This window comes from Nerophis ophidion, linkage group LG26 (genome assembly GCF_033978795.1).
Source record: "Nerophis ophidion isolate RoL-2023_Sa linkage group LG26, RoL_Noph_v1.0, whole genome shotgun sequence".
NCBI lineage: Eukaryota > Metazoa > Chordata > Actinopteri > Syngnathiformes > Syngnathidae > Nerophis > Nerophis ophidion.
Window position 1 is genome coordinate 22558009 of NC_084636.1, and position 23812 is coordinate 22581820.

Consider the following 23812-nt stretch of genomic DNA (forward strand, 5'->3'; position numbering starts at 1 on the left):
AGTGTACTATGGTGATGCCACCATGGATATACTCATTTCCCTCCATATTCATGTTATCATGCTCCTACCGGTGGCATGTTGCTATGTTTTGAAACATGCATACAACTATGAGATGTACCACTTTTTTTGAGCATTGTAGAAGAAGTCCTCCTGGGCGATTTACAAGAGGAACCCACTTTTTAGCACGTTGAAAATGCACTCTGAGTGGTGCTGTGGCATTAACTGGGAGCGTGCATTGGAATGATCTAAACCAGACGTAAGCAAATTAAGGCCCGGTGTCCATATACGGTCCATTAAGCTTTTCAATCTCTTATGTTTGACTGCCATCTACTGGTCACACTTTAAATATTTTTTTAGATCTTTAAGATGTAAACTGTAGCTGCCATTTTGATGTGCAGTGATATTTTCAAATGACTGTAAGTCTTGAAGTATTTAAAGTATTTCAATGGTTGGAATCTGCGCTTTTGCATGATATACTAGTTGCTATGGTCATTTTATTAAGTTACTATGGTAATCTAATTCACATCAGCTCAGATGAGGCACCAAGCAGTGTGGGTGGGGAGCGTTTCCACAGAGTGTTTGCAGAGTGGCCAGCCTGAAATACGGGTGTCAGGGACGGACGCGGAATCAAAGTTCTAAACAAGGGGATTTTTACAACAAAGTTCTAAAGCTTAGTGATACATTTGTCAAAACGTGGGGTTTTGCTGTGAAGTTTGTTCTCATGGGATGCAAACGGACTTTTCCGGACAAAGGTAGCATAATAATAATAATATTTATTATTACTCTAACCACACAGGACAAAAGACAGGAACTAAAACAAAAGGAAAACGTGCCGATTGAACGGGAGGCTAAACTTAACGCAGAGGAAACATACGCTAACACTTAGACTGAACTATGGACATGGAAAACAATTAAAGTAACTACGGCATAGAAAGAACAAAACTTACTGTGGCATGAATGAAGCAATGGCATGAAACGAACATGAAAAGAGCAATGTCGCCAGGCCGACAAACTGGCAAAAACAGGCTTAAACAATAGTCTTGATTTTGTGGCTCACCTGGCTCACCTTCGGCAGCGTTTTTTGTCCGTCATCTTTGTTGTAGCGGTGTAGCCTGCAAAGATGGGAGTGGAAAAAGTGTCAAAAGATGGCGCTAACTGTTTTGATAACATTCAGACTTTACTTCAATCAATAACGGAGCAGCATCTTCTCATCCGGAAACAACAACGCCGTGTCTCGTCTGACCGGAACTCTCTAATAACTAAAGTTCCTTGGGTAGATAATGAAAACTTACAATACCTGTATGTTTTAGTGCTTTCAAGGTGAGTTTACTGACAGATATATGTAAGAACTTTGCACTACTTTAGAAGAAGAAACTTGTCTACGGCGCAATTTTTCAGGATTTATGCAGATCCCAAATACAGATCAGCAGGTACCAGAAGGTAAGAAAAGTTGCTTTTGCATAATATTGCGAAACAAAACACCAGATAATATGTCTTACCTTATACACACACTATAATAACACTCGTATGTTGAAGTACATTAAGCCGTGCGGCTTCATAGCTTACCAAAGTCGTACTAAAACATTTTGATAGATTTTTGAGTGCCGTGTGTAATGTTCTATATTTTCAATGGAACATATAAAATATTGATGTTGTTTACCTGAGTCTTATTGCAGTCTACACAAATCTCTAATGTTTGACTGCCATCTACTGGTCAGACTTATTATCACACCATGTACCAAATAAAATTGCTTCGAGGTCGGTAAGGAAAACCAGAATTATTCCGTACATTTGGCGCACCGGGTTATAAAGCGCACTGTCGAGTTTTAAGAAACCTTTTTAAGCGCGCTTACCAAAGTTGTACTAAAACATTTTAATAGACTTTTGAGTGCCGGGTGTAATGTTCTATATTTTCAATGGGACATATACAATATTGGTGTTGTTTATTTGAGTCATTTTGCCATCACATTACTAATCATTTACCCCGATTTAAAACTTATTCAGGTGATACCATATAGTGGTCAATTTTACGGAATATGTACTGTACTGTGCAATCTACTAATAAGAGTTTAAATCAATCAAAACAGTGCAGTCTACACGTATCTCTTATGTTTGACTGCCATCTACTGGTCACACTTACATCATGTACCAAATAAAATTGCTTAGAGGTCAGCAAGTAAAACCAGAATTATTCCGTATATTTGGTGCACCGGGTTATAAAGCACACTGTCGACTTTTGAGGCATTTTTATAAGTTCGCTTACCAAAGTCGTACTAAAACATTTTAATAGATTTTTGATCGGCGTGTGTAATGTTCTATATTTTCAATGGAACATAAAAAATGTTGGGGTCGTTTACTTGAGTCATATTGCCATCACAGTGTGGTCTACACGTATCTCTTATGTTTGACTGCCATCTACTGGTCACACTCACATCATGTATCAAATAAAATTGCATCGAGGTTGGTAAGCAAAACCAAAATTATTCCGTACATTTGGTGCACCGGGTTATAAGGCGCACTGCCGAGTTTTGAGAACATTTTTTAAGTGGCTTAACAAAGTTGTACTAAAACATGTTGATAGATTTTTGAGCACCGTGTATTGTTCTATATTTTCAATAGAACATATAAAATGTCGATGTTTATTTGAGTGATTTTGCCATCACATTACCATTAATTGATTAACATGGAACCCGACTTAAACAAGTTGAAAAACGTATTTAGGTGTTAACATATAGTGGTCAATTGTACGGAATATGTACTATACTGTGCAATCTACTAATAAAAGATTCAATCAATTAAAACAGTGCAGTCTACACGTATCTCTTATGTTTGACTGCCTACTACTGGTCACACTTACAGCATGTACCAAATAAAATTGCTTCGAGGTCGGTAAGCAAAACCAGAATTATTCCGTACATTTGGCGCATTGGGTTATAAGGCACACTCTAGACTTTTGAGGCATTTTTATAAGTGCGCTTACCAAAGTCATACTAAAACACTTTAAAAGATTTTTGAGCGTCGGGTGTAATGTTCTATATTTTCAATGGAACATATAAAATGTTGGTGTTGTTTACTTGAGTCATATTGCCATTATGCTACGTGTCTTATGTTTGACTGCCATCTACTGGTCACACTTACATCCTGTACCAGATAAAACTGCTTTGAGGTCGGCAAGCAAAACCAGAATTATTGCGTACATTAGGCGCTATAAGGTGCCTGTCGTGTTTTGAGATAAAACATTTCAAGTGCACCTTACAGTCAGGAAAATACGGTAAACATATGGACAATATATATGTACTGTATGTATATACCGTATTTCCTTGAATTGCCGCCGGGGCGCAAATTAATTTAAAACCCCTTTTCAGTCCTGCGCTTACCAAAGGCATGCGGTAAAAGTAAGCATGCGCTAATTATTTTAAAACCTCTTCTCACTCCGGCACTTACCAAAGGTATGCAGTAAAAATTTGAGTGGGATGTAAGCTTGGACCTTAAATCCTACTGAATAGCTCTTAATCTTCTTCCCTTTATGTGATTTCAAATTACCGGTATTGAAATCAGCCTCCTCCCTTTTGAAAATGATGACAGGGGAAGTGTCACTCGTGACATCACGAGTTTGACCAGGCGGTAATACTAAGCATGCGCTAATTATTTTGGGAAGCGAGTTTGACCCGGCAGTAATTCAAGGCAGGCGCATACTATATGCCCTGCAGCAATTCAAGGAAATACCGTGTGTATATATATGTATATATATATGTATATATATATATATATATATATATATATATATATATATATATATATATATATATATATATACGGAAATACGGTATATACCGTGTGTATATATATACATATATATATATATATATATATATATATACCGTATTTCCTTGAATTGCCGCCGGGGCGCTAATTAATTTAAAACCTCTTCTCACTCCTGCACTTACCAAAGACATGCGGTAAAAGTAAGCATGCGCTAATTATTTTAAAACCTCTTCTCACTCCGGCACTTACCAAAGGCAAGCGAGTTTGACCCGGCAGTAATTCAAGGCAGGCACATACTATATGCCCTGCGGCAATTAAAGGAAATACGGTATATATATATATATATATATATTTTCAAATATTTTATTTTTATTTTATTTTATCTTATTATATTTTTTTTGGGGGGGGGGCAACCTTCGATTTGTGTTGTATTGTTAACTGTTAACTGTGTGGAAATGAACACTTCAATAAACAAATGTTTCTGGGACTCAATGTTTATGAATGAGTTTGGAGGCCCCGCCTCCACCACTGACCAGCCCTCTCCTCTCAACCCCACCCCACCCCACCACCACCCCACCTCCCTCGGATGCTGCCGGTAGCCCTGCCCAGAATAAAATGCTGGGTTGGGTCGGACGGTGCTCCCACTGAGGAGGACAGTGCCTGGCTGGCTGCACACGAAGCCAGGAGAGCGTGAGGCCGTCGGCTTGCTGCTTCACTGCCCCGTGCGAGCGAGCTGACATACACACTCGCCCGCGCCGCCGCTCACTCTGACACACACACACACACACGCACGCACACACACACACAGCTGTCTGCCTCCCGCTCCCTCTCTTGGTAACACACACTAACACACACGCACACACAGTCAGTCAGTCATCAACCCTCATTCAACTCCCTCCCAGCCACGGGTCAGCAGCTCAGACAGGCACCTTGTTCCTCTCCATCTGGAAAGAGCCGAGCATCGCAAGGTGCACACACACACACACACACACACACACACTTACACACACATGCATGCACACACACTTACACACATTTTCACCCATATATAAACACCAACACACAAGCATCATCCTTCAACCAGCCGGACTTTTCTCTTTGGAACGGGAAGGCGGACTTTATTCCGAGGAGCAACTTTTAACAATGTGAAAAAAGCCAGGAGATGACATCTGGAGGAACTTTGACAAGCTTGTTGCAGTAGGACGCAAAAAAACAAAAAAAACAACAACAAACCATCGCCGCGCCATCCATCCTTCTGCTGGAACGTCTCCCCCATCATCAGCATGCCTACAGCTTGCACAACAGGGTGCACCTGGGGAGTGTGACCCACCATGTGCAGATGGACGCCATCCCGAGCTCACCTCCATCCTCCTGAAGACGCTTGCAGGCGACGACGACCTCCGCCGCCGCCGCCGCCGAACGCGGCCTCCTTCTGCCTGACATGCATGGCCGTACTCCTGGCGGCTGCAGGCGTAGCCTCCGGGGCCTGCCCCCCCAGGTTGGGCCACCAACCCCTCCAGGTGGTGGCGGGCGGCGTGAACTGCTCGTGGACTTTGGAGAGGCACACCCGCAGTTACAACCACCTCGAGGGCGACGTGAGGCTGCGGCGGCTTTACTCGGCCAACAAGTTCTTCCTGTGCATTGACAAAACGGGCAAGGTGGACGGCACGCGGCGGAAAAACTACGCAGACAGTAAGTGACGTTTTATTGTTATGGTTGGACTTTCTTATCTGCTTATCTTTTATGGCTATGGCCAAGGGATATCCTGCAGCTCCCTGTGTTGTGTTTAGAGCACCAGACATGCGTTGCTAGGTAAGTCGCCCCCCCGGTGCGGGTTTGGACTCCTCATGGGACGGACGACTTTTTTTTTTTTTTCTTCTTCTTCTCGTTGTGCGCCGAAAACAAAAGCAGACACCGGGGATTCACTCGTCCGAGCTGTGAAGAAAGTGCATCCATTGTGAGTAGCAGGTGGACTGTTATTTGTGGGTTGTCTGCCTTCCACGGGGATGCTGAGGCGAGCATCCTTTAATGATGCTGTTGTTTCAATAGAGACTCTGCATATATTTTGGTACTTTTCGGTACATCTCTAAATAAAAGGGACCACAAAAATGTTTATTATTGGCGTTATTTTAACAAAGAATCTTACGGTACATTAAATATGTTTCCTATTGCAAGTTTGTCCTTGAAGGCCTACAGAAACCCACTACAACCGACCACGCAGTCTGATAGTTTATATATCAATGATGAAATATTAACATTGCAACATATGCCAATACGGCCTTTTTAGTTTACTAAATTGCAATTTTAAATTTCCCGCGAAGTGTCCTGTTGAAAACGTCGCAGAATACTGACGTGTACGCGTGACGTCACGGACTGTTAGGAAATATGAGCGCTGCGCACACACACAGCTAAAAGTCGTCTGCTTTAACAGCATAATTACACAGTATTTTGGACATCTGTGTTGCTGAATCATTTGCAATTTGTTTAATTGATAATGGAGAAGTCAAAGTAGAAAGATGGCGTTGGGAAGCTTTAGCCTTTAGCCACACAAACACACGGTGATTCCTTGTTTGAAATTCCCGGAGGTGAAGCTTTACTATGGATCAGAGTGGTCAAGCGAACATGGATCCCGACCAAATGTCAACCAGCAGTTTTCGGTGAGAAAATTGTGGTAAAAAGTTGCCACTTACCGGAGATCAGCTGAGCTTGTGCTGTCCGTACTGCTGCCGTCGACTTCCATCAGACACTGGCGTCAACACACCCGTGGATACACCCTTCCGACTATCAGGTACTGTACTGTCACTAAAACACTAGATACACAATAGAAAGATAAGGGATTTCCCAGAATTATCCTAGTAAATGTGTCCAAAAACATCTGAATCCATCCCAATGCAATTGCGTTTTTTTTTTTTTTTTCTAGTCCGTCGCTATCAATATCCCCAACACGAATCTTTTATCCTCGCCCAAATTAATGGGGAAATTGTTGTTTTCTCGGTCCGAATAGCTCTTTTTGTTGGAGGCTCCCATTAAAAACAATGTGAGGATGTGAGGAGCCATCAACGGGTGACGTCATCGTCTGGGACTTCCGGTAAAGGCAGGGCTTTTCTGTTAGCGACCAAAAGTTGCAAACTTTATCATGGATGTTCTCTACTAAATCCTTTCAGCAAAAATATGGCAATATCGCGAAATGATCAAGTATGACACATAGAATGGACCTGGCATCCCCGTTTAAATAAAAAAATCTCATTTCAGTAGGCCTTTAAAAGCAAGTTGTTTCAATAGAGACACTGCATAGTCGTGTTGTCCCGATATCATATATTTTGGTACTTTTCGGTACATTTCTAAATAAAAGGGACCACAAAAATTGTTATTATTGGCTCTATTTTAACAAAAATCTTACGGTAAATTAAATATATGATTCTTATTTTAAGTTTGTCCTTCAATAAAATAGTGAACATACTTATTATTAAGTAAGCGAACAAAGGCTCCTAATTTAGTCTGCTGACACATGCCGCTTTTTCCATTCTATTATGCTGTCAAAAATACTAAGGAGTGACTAGGATGGAAGCGGGGATCGAACCAGGATCCCTCAAATTGCTGGCACGGCCGCTCTACCAACCGATATATACCGCCCCATCATATCAATATGTTGGTACCGGTACTAAAATGATTTCTATACTTTTCGGTATTTTTCGATACTTTTCTCAATAAAAGGGACCACAACATTGTTTTATTATTGGCTTTATTTTAAAAAAAATCTTACGGTAAATTGAATATATGTTTCTTATTCCAAGTTTGTCCTTAAATAAAATAGTGAACATACTTATTATTAATTAAGCAAACAAAGGCTCTTAATTTAGTCTGCTGACATATGCCGCTTTTTCCATTCTATTATGTTGTCAAAAATATTAAGGAGTAACTAGGATGGAAGCAGGGATTGAACCAGGAACCCTCAAGTTGCTGGCACGGCCGCTCTACCAACCGATATATACCGTCCCAACATATCAATATATTGGTACCCGTACCAAAATGATTTCTATACCTTTCAGTATTTTTCGTTACTTTTCTAAATAAAAGGGACAACACATTTTTTTATTATTGGCTTTATTTTAACAAAAATCTTACGATAAATTAAATATATGTTTCTTATTGCAAGTTTGTCCTTCAATAAAATAGTGAACATACTTATTATTAACAAAGGCTCCTAATTTAGTCTGATGACAGATGCCGCTTTTTCCATTCTATTATGTTGGTACCGGTACCAAAAGGATTTCTATACTTTTCGGTATTTTCGATACTTTTCTAAATAAAAGGGGACCACATAAAATTACATTATTGGCTTTATTTTAACAAAAAATCTTATGGTACATTAAACATATGTTTCTTATAGCATGTTTGTCCTTAAATAAAATAGTGAACATAATTATTATTTATGAAAGAAAACAAAGGTTCCTAATTTAGTCTGCTGACATATGTCGCATTTTCCATTCCATTACTTTGTCACAAATATTAAGAACAAGCGGTAGAAAATAAATTATTAATCTACTTGTTCATTTACTGTTAAAATCTGCTTACTTTCTCTTTTAACATATTCTATCTATACTTCTGTTAAAATGTAATAATCCGTTATTCTTCTGTTGTTTGATACTTTACATTAGTTTGGATGATACCACACATTTTGGTATCAATCCGATACCAAGTCGTTACAGGATCATACATTGGTCATATTTAAAGTCATCATGTGTCCACGGACACATTTCATGAGTTTATAAACATACTATAAACAAAAAAACAAAACAAAATAAAATTTTATGATGCCAAAAAATATTGACGTAATCATAGTAGTATCGATTGGATACACTCCTGCACTTGGTATCATTACAGTAGATGTTAGGTGTATATCCACCAATGGCGTTTGTTTAGATTTTGTTTGTTTAGTGACACATGTTTAGCTATTCCTTGTCCTGCAGTGATGATACTTGTAAGAAACGTACTTTATTTGTCGCCACGGAGGTGAGGATTAGTGATTTAGCTAAAACACTGCCGACTGCGGATGGACTTTAGCCGCTTGCTAGCTAGCCATGTCTTAAAGCACCTCTTCCTGAGGGCGTTTCAATGTTATAACTTCACCTTTATCGTTAGTTTTTAGGCCAAAATGCGTCCGTTCTCCCTTTTCTGTCTACACAATGTGTCTGCTTGTAGGTACTCCGTGATTGTGTGCTGCCGAACATGCTCCTCTGCTCGTAAACCAGCAATGACATAAAGTGACAACGAGGGGGGCGCCGATGGTGGTGGACCGTTACTTTTTAGAGGCGGTATAGTACTTATTAGTATGATTTATTAGTATCACTGCACTATACTAACTGCGCCTATACTTGGTATCATGTGTCCAGGGACGTATTTCCTTAAAATCATTTAAAAAAAAAAAAAAAAGAAAGAAAGAAGAGGTTGTGATGCCAAAAATTTTGACGTAATCATTGTTCCTGTACTTGGTATCATTACAGTGGATGTCAGGTGTATATCCACCCATGGCGTTTGTTTACATTTTGACACCCGATGAGCTACGGTGTGTAGTGAAGCATGTTTAGCTATTCCTTGTCCTGCAGGGATGATACTTGTAAGAAACTTACTTGGTAACACTTTAGTATGGGTAACATATTGTAAGTAAAAAAGACTTAATTTACAGTTATTTGGTTAGGGTTAGAGGTTTATGGTTAGGGTGGTTGTATAATAGGGCCATGCAGAATAAGGAATTAATAAGTACTTAATAATGACTAATTAAGAGCCAATACGTCACTAATTTGCATGTTAATAAGCAACTAACTAATGGTGAATATCTTCCTCATACTAAAGTGTTACCACTTACTTTGTTTTTTGCCATGAAGGTGAGGATTAGTGATTTAGAAGTAGCTACAACACTGCCGACTGGCTAGCCATGTCTTAAAGGCCTACTGAAATGAGATGTTCTTATTCAAACGGGGATAGCAGGTCCATTCTATGTGTCATACTTGATCATTTCGCGATAGTGCCATATTTTTGCTGAAAGGATTTAGTAGAGAACATCGAGGATAAAGTTCGCAACTTTTGGTCGCTAATAAAAAAGCCTTGCCTGTACCGGAAGTAGCAGACGATGTGGACGATTATAAACACCCTCACATTGTTTATAATCATAGCCACCAGCAGTAAGAACTATTCGGACTGAGAAAGCGACGATTTCCCCATTAATTTGAGCGAGGATGAAAGATTTGTGGATGAGGAAAGTTAGAGTGAAGCACTAAAAAAAAGAAAAAAGAAAGAAAGAAAAAGCGATGGCTCCGGGCGGCGGCAGTGGTAGTGTTTCAGATGTAATTAGACACATTTACTAGGATAATTCTGGAAAATCCCTTATCTGCTTATTGTGTTAATAGTGTTTTAGTGAGATTCTAAAAGTCATACCTGAAAGTCGGATGGCTGTGGTGAACGCCAGAGTCTCTGAGAGAAGCCATGGAGGAGCCAAGATCACAGCTGCTTTTTTGACAGCTGCTGCAGGAGGTCCCATAATCCACTGAAGTCTCCGGTAAGAGCTGACTTAATATCGCAATTTTCCCATCCAAAAACTTGCTGGTTGATCGCTCTGTGTTAAAGCTTCACAACAAACAAAGACCGGCTGTGTTTCGGTGCGAAAGGCAGCTGCAATCCACCACTTTCCGACAACAGTATTCTTATTTATAGTCTCCATTATTATTATTTGAACAAATTGCAAAAGATTCAGCATCACAGATGTCCAAATTACTGTGTAATTATGCGATGAAAAGAGACGACTTTTAGCCGTAAGTAGTGCTGGGCTAATATGTCCGCTTCAACCAATAACGTCACAAGCACGCGTCAATATAAGCGTCATCAACAGGATACCTCGCGGGAAATTTAAAATTGCAATTTAGTAAACTAAAAAGGCCGTATTGGCATGTGTTGCAATGTTAAGATTTCATCATTGATATATAAACTATCAGACTGCGTGGTCGGTAGTAGTGGGTTTCAGTAGGCCTCTAAGGGCGTTTCAGTGTTATAACTTCTAACTTATTGTTAGTTTTTAAGCCAAAATGCGTCCTTTCTCCCTTTTCAGTCTACACACATTGTCTCTGCTTAAAAGTACTCTGTGATTGTGCGCTGCCGAACATGCTCCTCTGCTCGTAAACCAGCAATGTACTCTACTAATACCGCATAGGCTTAAGTATGTTCTCTGACTGCTCCCTGCACTCTAATTATTTCTTTTAAAAAGCCTAATAGTCCTCAAAAAACAAACTTTGCGGCTTTTATATGTGACACAAACGTGTAAGCAGGAGAACCAGCGACAGGCAGACGGTTGGTTGTGTGCTCGCGGTCCGGAGGACACCTGAGAAGTGCAGCGGCCGCACCTCATTGTGTCCGTCAATGGATGTCTTTCAGACATTTGACCAGGTCAGAGGAGCTGACTCATGAGCTGACCTCGCCCCCACGTCCGTCTGCCTCTGACTGACAGGCGGGCCCACAGACTGTAATATTTATGTATTTGTTAATAGCTTTTTTTGTTGTTGTTGTTGACACGAGTGCGGTTGAGTCAGAGTTTTTCCACATGGCTACCGAGGTTGATGGGGAAGGCAGCAGCTGTTGTGTTAAAGTTGTTGCCACTGTTCCAACGTGTGAGTGACATTTGCTAACCCGTCCAAAAGGAGGCACCTGTAAGTGCTTTCACAACCATGTTCCAACCCTGTGAGTAAGTCAAGTTGAGGCGACTCATGATGGTACATATACACGTATATATATATATATATACACGTATATATATATATATATACACGTATATATATATATATATATATATATATATATATATATATATATATATATATATATATATTAGGGCTGTGAATCTTTGGGTGTGCCACGATTCAATATCGATTCTTGGGTCGCGATTCCATTATAAATCGATTTTTTCGATTCAACGCGATTCTCGATTCAAAAACGATATTTTTCCGATTCAAAAGGATTCTGTATTCATTCAATACATAGGATTTCAGCAGGATCTACCACAGTCTGCTGACATGCTAGCAGAGTAGTAGATTAAAAAAAAAAAAAAAAGCTTTTATAATTGTAAAGGACAATGTTTTATCAACTGATTGCAATAATAAAAATTTGTTTTAACTATTAAACGAATCAAAAATATGACTTATTTTATCTTGGTGAAAATATTGGACACAGTGTGTTGTCAAGCTTATGAGATGCGACGCAAGTGTAAGCCACTGTGACACTATTGTTCTTTTTTTTATTTATAAATGTCTAATGATAATGTCAATGAGGGATTTTTATTCACTGCTATGCTGAAATTATAACTAATATTGTTACGGTTGTTGATAATATTCATTTTTGTTTCACTACTTTTGGTTTGTTCTGTGTCGTGTTTGTCTCTCCTCAATTGCTCTGTTTATTGCTGGGTCAGGTTTGGTTTGGAATTGGATTGCATTTTTATGGTATTGCTGTGTATTGTTTTGTTGGATTGATAAAAAAGAATAATATAAAATAAAAAAAATTGATAAAAACATTTTTTTGAAATCGATTTTTTGAAAATCAGAATCGATTCTGAACTGCACAACGTGAGAATCGTGATTAAAATTCGAATTGATTTTTTCCCACACCCCTAATATATATATACATATATATATATATATATATATTTATATATGTATATATATATATACATATATATATACATACATATATATATATATATACATATATATACATATATATATATATATATATATATACATATATATACATATATATATATATATATATATATATATATATATATATATATGTATATATATATATATATATATATATTGATACTTTTATTAGTAGATTGCACAGTTCAGTACATATTCTGTACAATTGACCACAAAATGGTAACACCCGAATAAGTTTTTCAACTTGTTTAAGTCGGGGTCCACGTTAATCAATCCATTAGGGGTGTGGGAAAAAAAAACGATTCGAATTTGAATCGCGATTCTCACGTTGTGCGATTCAAAATCGATTCTCATTTAAAAAAAAGTGTATTTTCTAATTTGTTTTATCAATTTTTTTATACTGTATACTATATATACATATATATATACATATATATATATATATACATCAATCAATCAAGCAATGATTATTTATATAGCCCTAAATCACAAATATATATATATATATATATATATATATATATATATATATATATATATATATATATATATATATATATATATATATATATATATATACATATATATATATATATATATATATATATATATATATATATATATATATATATATATATATATATATATGTATATATACATACACACGGACACACACATATAGTCGTTTATCCGTTATAAGGTGCTCAAAACCAGAGTAGAGCGGAATATACGTTAGGTCAAGAAAAAACCCAGAGGTTATTTCATCCGGACAAGCCTGTTTCAGAAGTTTCACTGCTCTTCAGGGGATTTGATAAACTGTTATAACAAAATTTGCAGCGGAAAACGGGTGAATTGACATCGGGGTTTTATAAAATCCCCTGAAGAGCAATGAAACCTGCGAAACAGGATTGCAGGGATGAAATAGCCTCTGTGTTTTTTTCCTGACCTAACGTGTATAAACAGTACATGCATATACATATTTAGTTCATTTAAATACTCATACATATGTTAGGAATATGCTATTAATATGATAATTGCTATGTTGATATATTCATTAGATTTATTGCATTGAAATACGTAAAATTACATCTTTAGACCCACGGGTGTCACAAACTCAGATTAATGGACAGGAGCGCAAAAACTATATTAAAGTTTCTAGAATAAGCTGTTTTATTGAACACACTGATATAGTGTGTCCAATAATGATTTCCCACATCCTTGGTTCGTTCTTAGGTTTCGGCACCAAGAAATCTAAATGCAATAACTCCAATGAATAAATCATGATAGCAATTATCATACTTACTGCATATCCTTTACTGCAATATGACTATTTAAATGTGCTAAAGATACAGAAAAATGCACATAACAGACACTCAGTTGAAGTCACCAATTGATTGATTGATTATAAGCGCTTTTTTAATTAATATGCATGGTACGTACTCGACAAAACAAGAATAAAAAATACAAAAATAAGAGGTATTTTATTTGAACTAAGAAAAATTATCTGCCAATAGAACAAGAAAATGTGGTTTGTCAAGTAAAAGTAAAATTAGCTAACCTCAATGAACCCAAAAATACCTTAAAGTAAGTATATTCTCACTAATAACAACTGTACCACTATGTGAGTACATATTTTCTATAGTTTCATTGAAAATAAAACAGCAAAGTCATTTTGGCTCTCATCTGTTTTAATATGAGACACAATTGTGTCAAAGTCATGATTTTTTTTTTTTCATGCTCGAAATAAGAAATTATTACTTTAAAAAAGTAGTTTTATGCTTGTGAGTGTTGATGACACAGCTTTGCAACGATTCATATTCTAGTTTCAAGCATGTTTTACTCAATAAAGCTCATAAAATCTCAGCTACAAACTGTAATATTTTATTGAGATAATTTAGGACCAAAACCCTTAAAACAAATAAAACACTGACTTAAAATTTGCTGAGTGAGAATAATTATCTTATCAGACAGAAAATAAGCAAATAGCACCCTTATTTGAGATATTTAATCTTACTTAGATTTTAGTTTTTGCAGTGCATTAGCGATTGAGGCTTTTCAATTCATTATTTCTAGTACCCGGTCGACCGGATTTTTATTTGGAGATGACGCGGCCAAAAATCTGAAACGTAAACATGCATGTCCACATTCTCCACTTGGTTACAGTGTCCTATTTCTCACTGTTCTCCGTATTCTCTTTAAAAAACAAAAAAAGGTGTCTCTTCGCTTAAAATTGATAGTGGGTTTTCACAATGAGACACTTGAGAAAAAGCACTTTATGGATTCACTTCATATTTCTTACATTAAAAACTGTGTTGAAGATTTGACTAAAATTGCGAGTGTGTCAGACAGTATAAGGACCCTGCCATTTTAAGATATTTTCACAAATTTATGTGACATGCAAATCATTGGGCTGTCAAGAGCCTTGCCCCTGCGTCACCGTGGTTACGGTGATGTTTACAGAGGGGACCGGAAGCTGTTCACCTCCGGTTGAGAGAAATTTTTATTTTTCTAATGGATAGTTAAATACGGGAAACATACTAGAACAGGAGAATGCCGGGAATCAAGGCCAAAAAAAAATAAAAAAAAAATTGGAATGGACAGTAGGGATTGGTACCAAATTTGGTACTATTATAGGTACTGACTGAAGACGACTGGGGACCGATTATCGTAAAATCAAACGGTGAAATTTTTTTGATATCACGTCTCGGTGATATCAAAGGTTGCCAAGGTTGCCCTTTGTCACCGATTCTGTTCATAACTTTTATGGACAGAATTTCTAGGCGCAGTCAAGGAAGGCATTGAGGGGTTCCGGTTTGGTGGCAGCGGGATTGGGTCTCTGCTTTTTGCAGACGATGTGGTCCTGTTGGCTTCATCTGGCCGGGATCTTCAGCTCTCACTGGATCGGTTCGCAGCCGAGTGTGAAGCGGCCGGAATGAGAATCAGCACCTCCAAATCAGAGTCCATGGTTCTCTCCCAGAAAAGGGTGGAGTGCCATCTGCGGGTTGGGGAGGAGACCCTACCCCAAGTGGAGGAGTTCAAGTGCCTAGGAGTCTTGTTGACGAGTGGGGGAAGAGTGGATCGTGAGATCGACAGGCGGATCGGTGCGGTGTCTTCAGTAATGCGGACGTTGTACCGATCTGTTGTGGTGAAGAAGGAGCTGAGCCGGAAGGCAAAGCTCTCAATTTACCGGTCGATCTACGTTCCCATCCTCACCTATGGTCATGAGCTTTGGGTCATGACCGAAAGGATAAGATCACGGGTACAAGCGGCTGGAATGAGTTTCCTCCGCCGTGTGGCGGGGCTCTCCCTTAGAGATAGGGTGAGAAGCTCTGTGATCCGGGAGGAACTCAAAGTAAAGCCGCTGCTCCTTCACATCGAGAGGAGCCAGATGAGGTGGTTCGGGCATTTGGTCAGGATGCCACCCGAACGCCTCCCGAGGGAGGTGTTTAGGGCACGTCCAACCGGTAAGAGGCCACGGGGAAGATCCAGGACACGTTGGGAAGACTATGTCACCCGGCTGGCCTGGGAACGCCTCGGGATCCCCCGGGAAGAGCTAGACGAAGTGGCTGGGGAGAGGGAAGTCTGGGCTTCCCTGCTTAGGCTGTTGCCCCCGCGACCCGACCTCGGATAAGCGGAAGAAGATGGATGGATGGATGGATGGATGGACGTCTCGGTGAAAACAGCCGAACTGCCACCAGTTAATGTTAACATTTTCCATTCCAAAGCAAGAAGAAGTCACTCAAAAGTACAGTACGACTTCCCAAAATGCACTAGCTCGATGAAAATCTACATTGGATTTTTCATTGATGCGCAAAAGATTGGCATTAGCGATTATACATGGCGATTTTAACCCCTCTGAATTTGAAAATGATTGTTAATGATAGGCAAAATTCCCCCCAAAAAAGTGCAGTACCCCTTTAATGGCAAAGACTACTTCACACACTGTAGTCAATGCACAACTGCTATCTACGTCTTGGAATTGCAACCGCTATATAATACAGTACAGTACTTGCAAATGAAATACAGAAGCGCAAGAAAACAAAATGACCAAGTGGACAAGACAGTTCGATGTTAAATGTTAAATAAAAATAAGTATTAACATATTTGAATACTGAAAATTGATACGGTTGAGTACCCGTAGCAATTCCCAGGCAACAGCAATCGGCACTTATTGACTCAAATGTTAAAACTATCCATCCCTAGTCGAGTAGTATAATGTTGAAGCTTCTAAATGACCAAATTTAAGAACAATGTGGACAATTCAACGATCCTGAAAGAATAATACGTTTGCGATCAAAAGTTGACATACACTTGAAAAGAACATAATGTCATGGCTGTCTTGAGTTTCCAATCATTTCTACAACTCTTATTTGTTTGTGATAGAGTGATTGGAGCACATACTTGTTGGTCACAAAAGAAAAAAACATTCATGAAGTTTGGTTCTTTTATGAATGTATTATGTGTCTACTGAAAATGTGACTAAATCTGCTGGGTCAGCAATGTTAATATTTGGTTACATGTCCCTTGGCAAGTTTCACTGCAATAAGGCGCTTTTGGTTAGCCATCCACAAGCTTCTGGTTGAATTTTTGACCACTCCTTTTGACAAAACTGGTGCAGTTCAGCAAAATGTGTTGGTTTTCTGAAATGGACTTGTTTCTGCAGCATTGTCCACATGTTTAAGTCAGGACTTTGGGAAGGCCATTCTAAAACCTTAATTCTAGCCTGATTTAGCCACTCCTTTAATACTTTTAACGTGTGTTTGGGGTCATTGTCTTGTTGGAACACCCAACTGCGCCCAAGACCCAACCTCCGGGCTGATGATTTTAGGTTGTCCTGAAGAATTTGGAGGTAATCCTCCTTTTTCATTGTCCCATTCAAAGCACCAGTTCCATTGGCAGCAAAAAAAGGACCTGAGCATAACACTACCCCCACCATGCTTGACGGTAGGATTGGTGTTCCTGGGATTAAAGGCCTCACCTTTTCTCCTCCTAACATCCCATGGACAAAGATAAGACCTTCTGGAAGAAATTTCTGTGTAACAGATGTACAACACTCAGGGGTTAACATGCTGTAAACTGTTACGATAATCACCGTTTTGTCAGTAAAACATTCAGTGTAGTCCATTTCTGGTCTATCTCATATATTATTACACAATTTAAAAAAAGATTACACAAATGACAAATAACTGAGATTGCTCTTGCAGCTAGGGCTTCCATGCCACTGCGGTGAATAAGGCAGAGAAAAGATACTAATTAAACATATTAATGTTTTATTACACGCACAATGGTCAAATTCATGCGTTATTGCAGCAAAGGGCGAACGGCAAGAACGAGCGGGTCAATTGTATGTGTTAGCTGATAACTAAGCCAAAACAATCTATGCAAGCACTAAACCATAACAGAGCTTATCTGTATTGTAATGTTGTTAAATTACAATGCTCAGGTGGAGGTGAGTCATAGCTTGAAATAATTGCCAGTGAGACATTTTGCTATCATTTCGAAGCATTTTTATGACCTAACAGTGTTAGTGAAAGGTCAGGAAGCTGGCATTAGGCCCAACAAGATCCACGACATTTTTACTTTATAGCAGATGTGTCTAACGTACGGCCCAAGGGCCGGATCATGCCCGCGAAAAGGTTTTATCCGGCCCGCAGCATGAGTTTGCTAATCACGGTGGCAGAGGGGTTAGTGCGTCTGCCTCACAATACGAAGTTTCTGCAGTCCTGGGTTCAAATCCAGGCTCGGGATCGTTCTGTGTGGAGTTTGCATGTCCTCCCCGTGAATGTGTGGGTTCCCTCCGGGTACTCCGGCTTCCTCCCACTTCCAAAGACATGCACCTGGTGATAGGTTGATTGGCAACACTAAAATTGGCCCTAGTGTGTGAATGTGAGTGTGAATGTTGTCTGTCTATCTGTGTTGGCCTTGCGATGAGGTGGCGACTTGTCCAGGGTGTACCCCGCCTTCCGCCCGATTGGTAATCATAGTGGTATCGAAGAGATACGCTCCCGTACTTGGTATCATTACAGTCGATGTTAGGAGTAGATCCAACAATAGCGTTTGTTTACATGTTGTCACCCGTAAACTACGGTGTGTAGAGAAGCATCTTTAGCTATTCCTTGTCTTGCAGGGATGATACTTGTAAGAAACTTATTTTATTGTCGCCATGGAGACAATGATTAGTAATTAGCTACTAGCTAACTAGCTAGCCAAGTCTTAAAGCACCTCTTCCTGGGGGAGTTTCAGTGTTATAACTCTACCTTTGTCGTTAGTTTTTAAGCCAAAATGCGTCCGTTCTCCCTTTTCTGTCCACACATTGTTTCTGCTTGTAAGTACTCTGTGATTGTGCGATGCCGAACATGCTCCTCTGCTCGTGAACCAGCAATGACACAACGTGACGACGAGGAGGGCGCGGGGGTTGGGGGACTGCTACTTTTTAGAAGTAGTAAAGTACCGATTAGTATGATTAATTAATATCACGGTACTATACTAATACCGGTATACCGTACAACCCTAGTTTGGATGGATAGCAGCTTGTTGCTAGGCAGACTTTATAAAACTCAATTATAGCTTCTCTGTGGCCCAAAACAAAATGAGCATTTGCCAATCATAGCCAGGAACAGGACAAAAAGTCAGACACACAAAGCAAATTAGTAGAACAATATAAATATCCTACAAGTTACACAAATAAAAACTGAGCGGTGTATTGAAGGATTTTTGTTAATGCTCTAACTTTTACACTAAATTAAAGCTGCAAGCAGCGATGGACAGGACCAAGTATTTAAACATGTACATACAAAAAATTATTACACAGAGAAAAAGTTGTATACACATGTATTATACATCAGTGTCATAGTAATAACAGTTGTAAAGTGGCTTGGGCATTTTATAAGGACGCCTTGCTGTTGAGGTGTTCAGGACATCTACCAGCGGTAGGAGACCACGATGAAGACCCAGGACACGCTGAAGAGACTATGTCTCTCAGCAGGTCTGGGAGCGCCTCGGGTCCCCCCGGGAAGAGCTGGTGAAAGTGGCTGAAGAGAGGGCAGTCTGGGCTTCCCTGATTGGGCTGCTGCCCCCGCGACCCAAGCCCGGATAAGCGGTAGAAGATGGATGTATGGATTATTACACAGAGAAAAAGTTGTATACAAATGTATTATACATCAGTCTCTTAGATTCGTTATAAACTCTTTCATCCACTTTTAATCAGAAGGGTTCAATCTCTCTCCTGTGCTTGTTTGAAGCCGACACGACAAACGCGGTCGGATGAGATAATGTTTGAAAAAAGGTGACTGTTTTTACACAACTTTTGTTTTGAAGGGGGAATTGCAAACTTCCTATTGATTTTTGCTGGGGGTTGTCCATGTATGAAATATAGGTCCAAGTGAGACCTACATAGAGGTTTTTGTTTCATGTTTTTTTTTTTACTTTTACTAATTAAAAGCAAACTTCATAGGGCTCAAACATAACTGCCCCATTAGACTATTCAACTCGCAGCCTAGGGGCCAAATCTGAGGATGAGGGTTAGGGGTTATTATTCCGACCCGAGTTCAGTTCAAAACTTGTTAGACAAACATTTTTGCCGAAAAATCTCAAAACCACTCGAGTGTTCCTGTTGTATAGAAGAACTTGGACCACGGTAAACACATTGGCAGATCCTTAGATTGACATTTTAACCTTGCAAGGCAAACTGGGGTCCAAACTTGTGATTCACATAATCGAGGCGTTCTTCAAGGCACCACTTTAAGTCCTCTCCATATTTCAATGTTTATTTATCAATGTCAATCTTTATTCATATAGCCTTAAATCACAAGTGTCTCAAAGGGCTGCACAAGCCACAACGGCATCCTCAGTTCAGATCCCACATAAGGGCAAGGAAAAACTCACAACACAGTCATAAATCATGTGATTTATGTAACTACTGTGTTGCTGTAGCTTATTTAGCAGTCAGTAGTCATTTGTTTCAACTTTTTTAGTTATTGTACTAGTAGTGTTCCATTTTAGGTCCTCTCTTTTTAATTAGTTGGACAATTCAACTGGAGGAGGCTTCTTCTCCGTAAGATACAAAATAAGAATAATAGTGAAGGAAAAAATCTGCGCCACCCAATCCTTGGCTTTCTCGAAATCTGGTCCCTAAAACAATTTAGCTGAATATCCCTGTACTAGGATGTGTACATCCCAAATGAAAGGTTGAGGGTCTTGAGCCCTTGGACAGGTCTGGGAACAAGAAGTCAAACTTTTATATCCATTCATCCATTTTCTACCGCTTATTCCCTTTGGGGTCGCGGGGAGCGCTGGCGCCTATCTCAGCTAAGATCGGGTGGAAGAAGGCGTACACCCTGGACAAGTCGCCACCTCATTGCAGGGCCACGAACTTAGATATACTAACATAATTAGTAGTGTATTATTGATTTAAAAAATCACACTCTATAAAGCATGGGTTTGATTGATTGATTGATTGAGACTTTTATTAGTAGATTGCTCAGTACAGTACATATTCCGTACAATTGACCACTAGAGGGTAACGCCCTTTAAATGGTAACACCCGAATAAGTATTTCAACTTTTAAGTCGGGGTCCACGTTAATCAATTCATTGTGTCGAACTAATTTTAGATCGGGGGCCACGCGGAGAAAAATCCACCCCTAAGTGGGCCGGACTGGTAAAATCACGGCACGATAACTTAAAAATAAAGACGACTTCGGATTGTTTTCTTTGTTTGAAAATAGAATTGGTACAATTGCACAAATCATAATGTTGGTTGTTTTGTTTAGTTTTTTGTCACAATTACCTGTTGCAATTAATAGTGTGTATACTTTACTTGTCGTTATTTATATATTTTTAGTAAATTATGTGATAATGTTCATCAGTCAAGTCATTGGTGTTAAATTTCAATCTATCAAGATAAAAAAAAATAGGTAACACTTTAGTAAGGGGAATACATATTCACCATTAATTAGTTGCTTATTAACATGCAAATTAGTAACATATTGGGTCTTAATTAGTCATTATTAAGTACTTATTAATGACTTATCCTGCATGGCCTTATTATACAACCAGTAATTGCTTAATAGTAACCCTAACCCTTATATGTTACCCTAGTGTACAAATAACTCTAAATTAAGTCTTTTTTACTTTAGTGAAAAGCTCATTAATGGTGAATATGTTCCCCATACTAAAGTGTTAACAAAAATTACAGTATGTTATTTATGTAGTTTGATTATTTTCTTTGACTGACGCACTAACGTTGTTTATTTTGTACATATGTAGCATCATCTACAAAGACACAAATAATTGCTATTGTGACATCCGGTGGACACATTTAGAACAGCAGTTTCTTTCATTCAAAAAATTCGGGTTCCATCCCATCCATCCATTTTCTAGCGCTTATTCCCTTTTAGGGGTCGCGGAGGACTTTGAATATGACCAATGTATGATCCTGTAACGACTTGGTATCAGATTGATACCTAAATGTGTGGTATCATCCAAAACTAATGTAAAGCATGCAAACAACAGATTCAATAGATTGAAGTGTAGATAGAACGTGTTATAAGAGAAATTAAGCAGATATTAACAGTAAATGAACAAGTAGATTAATAATTCATTTTCTACCACTTGGCCTTAATAATTTTGACAAAATAATAGAATGATAACCTTCATTCTATTACTGCATATGTCAGCAGTTACATTAGGAGCCTTTTTTTGCTTACTTACTAATAAAAGACAAGTTGTCTTGTGTGTTCACTATTTTATTTAAGGACAAAATTGCAATAGGAAACATACGTTTAATGTACCCTAAGATTTTTTTGTTAAGATAAAGCCAATAATGCAGTTTTTTGGGGTACCCTTTATTTAAAAAAGTATCAAAGTATTGAAATAATTTTGGTCCCGGTAACGCAGGGGTGTCAAACTCAAATACAGAGTGGGCCAAAATTTTAAACGGAACAAAGCTGCTGGCCAAGGTTGAACAAATTAACCTTTTAATAGGGACCCAAACAAGTTTTGCATTAAATATTGAACAAGCAAGGCTTATATAACTTTAGAGACATGCAAAATCCAGTTTAAAAAAAAAATAATAATAATAATTAAAAAAATATCAATGGCATATCAAATAAAATTTAAATAAATATGGTATGCCTTTTTTTCTATTTGCAATCTTCTGAGGTAAATATAATTTTTTTTCCACAGGCTAATAATACATTTGAAAATAAAGTAACAATAATGAATCAACCAAACATTAAAGCCTTGAAGTAGCAAGAGAAAATGCATGAATAAAACATTAATTATTGGTCAGTTTGCTGGAAGTTTCCCGGAAGAGTTAGTGCTGCAAGGGGTTCTGGATATTTGTTCTGTTGAGTTACGGTGCGGATGTTCACCCGAAATGTGTTTGTCATTTTTGTTTGTTGTGGGTTCACAGTGTGGCGCATATTTGTAACAGTGCTAAAGTTGTTTGTATGGCCACCCTCAGTGTGACCTGTATGGCTGTTGACCAAGTATGCCTTGGTGTGTGTGTGTGTGTGTGTGTGTGTGTAAAAGCCACAAATATTATGTGACTCGCTGTTAGTATGGAGGAAAAGCGGACATGACAACAGGTTGTAGAGAACGCTAAAGGCAGTGCCTTAAATGCACGACCCCAATATAGTTGTCCAGGTGGAAATCGGTATAAATTTGGGAGAATAGTTGCTCCGGGAGATTTTCGGGAGGGGCACTGAACTTCAGGAGTCTACCGGGAAAATTAGGAGGGTTGGCAAGTATGAGTATTAGCGGTGAATGCGGTGTTACAGCGGCACCGACGCTGTATAACACCGGCGGGCAAGCTCTAATGCTAAACTGATATTGCCTCAAGGGCCAAGTTAAATTACACGGCGGGCCAGTTTAGGCCCGCGGGCCAGAGTTTGACACCCATGCGGTAACGGTACCAAAATATTGGTATCGGGACAACAATAGTCCATACAAAGATAACAGAAAAAGAATCCAAGCATCTATATTGTCAGCGTTTATAATCAATGGCAAATACCTAAGTGGTTATGATAAAATCGCCACGGTGCTTATAAGCGTTTCCAGCCTCATGTCACTCATGCTCACTCCCCCCCTGCGTCCTTGTGCACTTTTGTCATCATCCTCTCATTTCCGTTGGTGGAAAGAACCTTTTTTTTTCTCTCTCTCTCTCTCTCTCGAACCAAAACAGCTTGCTCGTGGTCGCGCTTTGCAATGCCCACAATATCGTTTGTTGAGGCTTTCAATCAGACTTAAAGCCTCTTGACCTGCACAATTTCTTGATACTGATACGGCGGCGATAGATTAGAGTGGGAGGTCGTGCATATTTAATGACCAGATGGGTGAATC

General features: G+C 38.9%; 1 protein-coding gene across 1 annotated transcript in view; it reads left to right on the forward strand.

Moving 5' to 3' along the window:
- The first annotated feature begins 4296 nt into the window (after positions 1-4296).
- fgf22 (fibroblast growth factor 22) overlaps positions 4297-23812 on the forward strand; it is a 134782-nt gene continuing 115266 nt past the window's right edge. Inside the window, exon 1 of the mRNA XM_061888302.1 lies at positions 4297-5457. Coding sequence (XP_061744286.1) covers positions 5097-5457 — 361 coding nt within the window. The 5' untranslated portion in view covers positions 4297-5096. The remainder of the gene's footprint in view (positions 5458-23812) is intronic.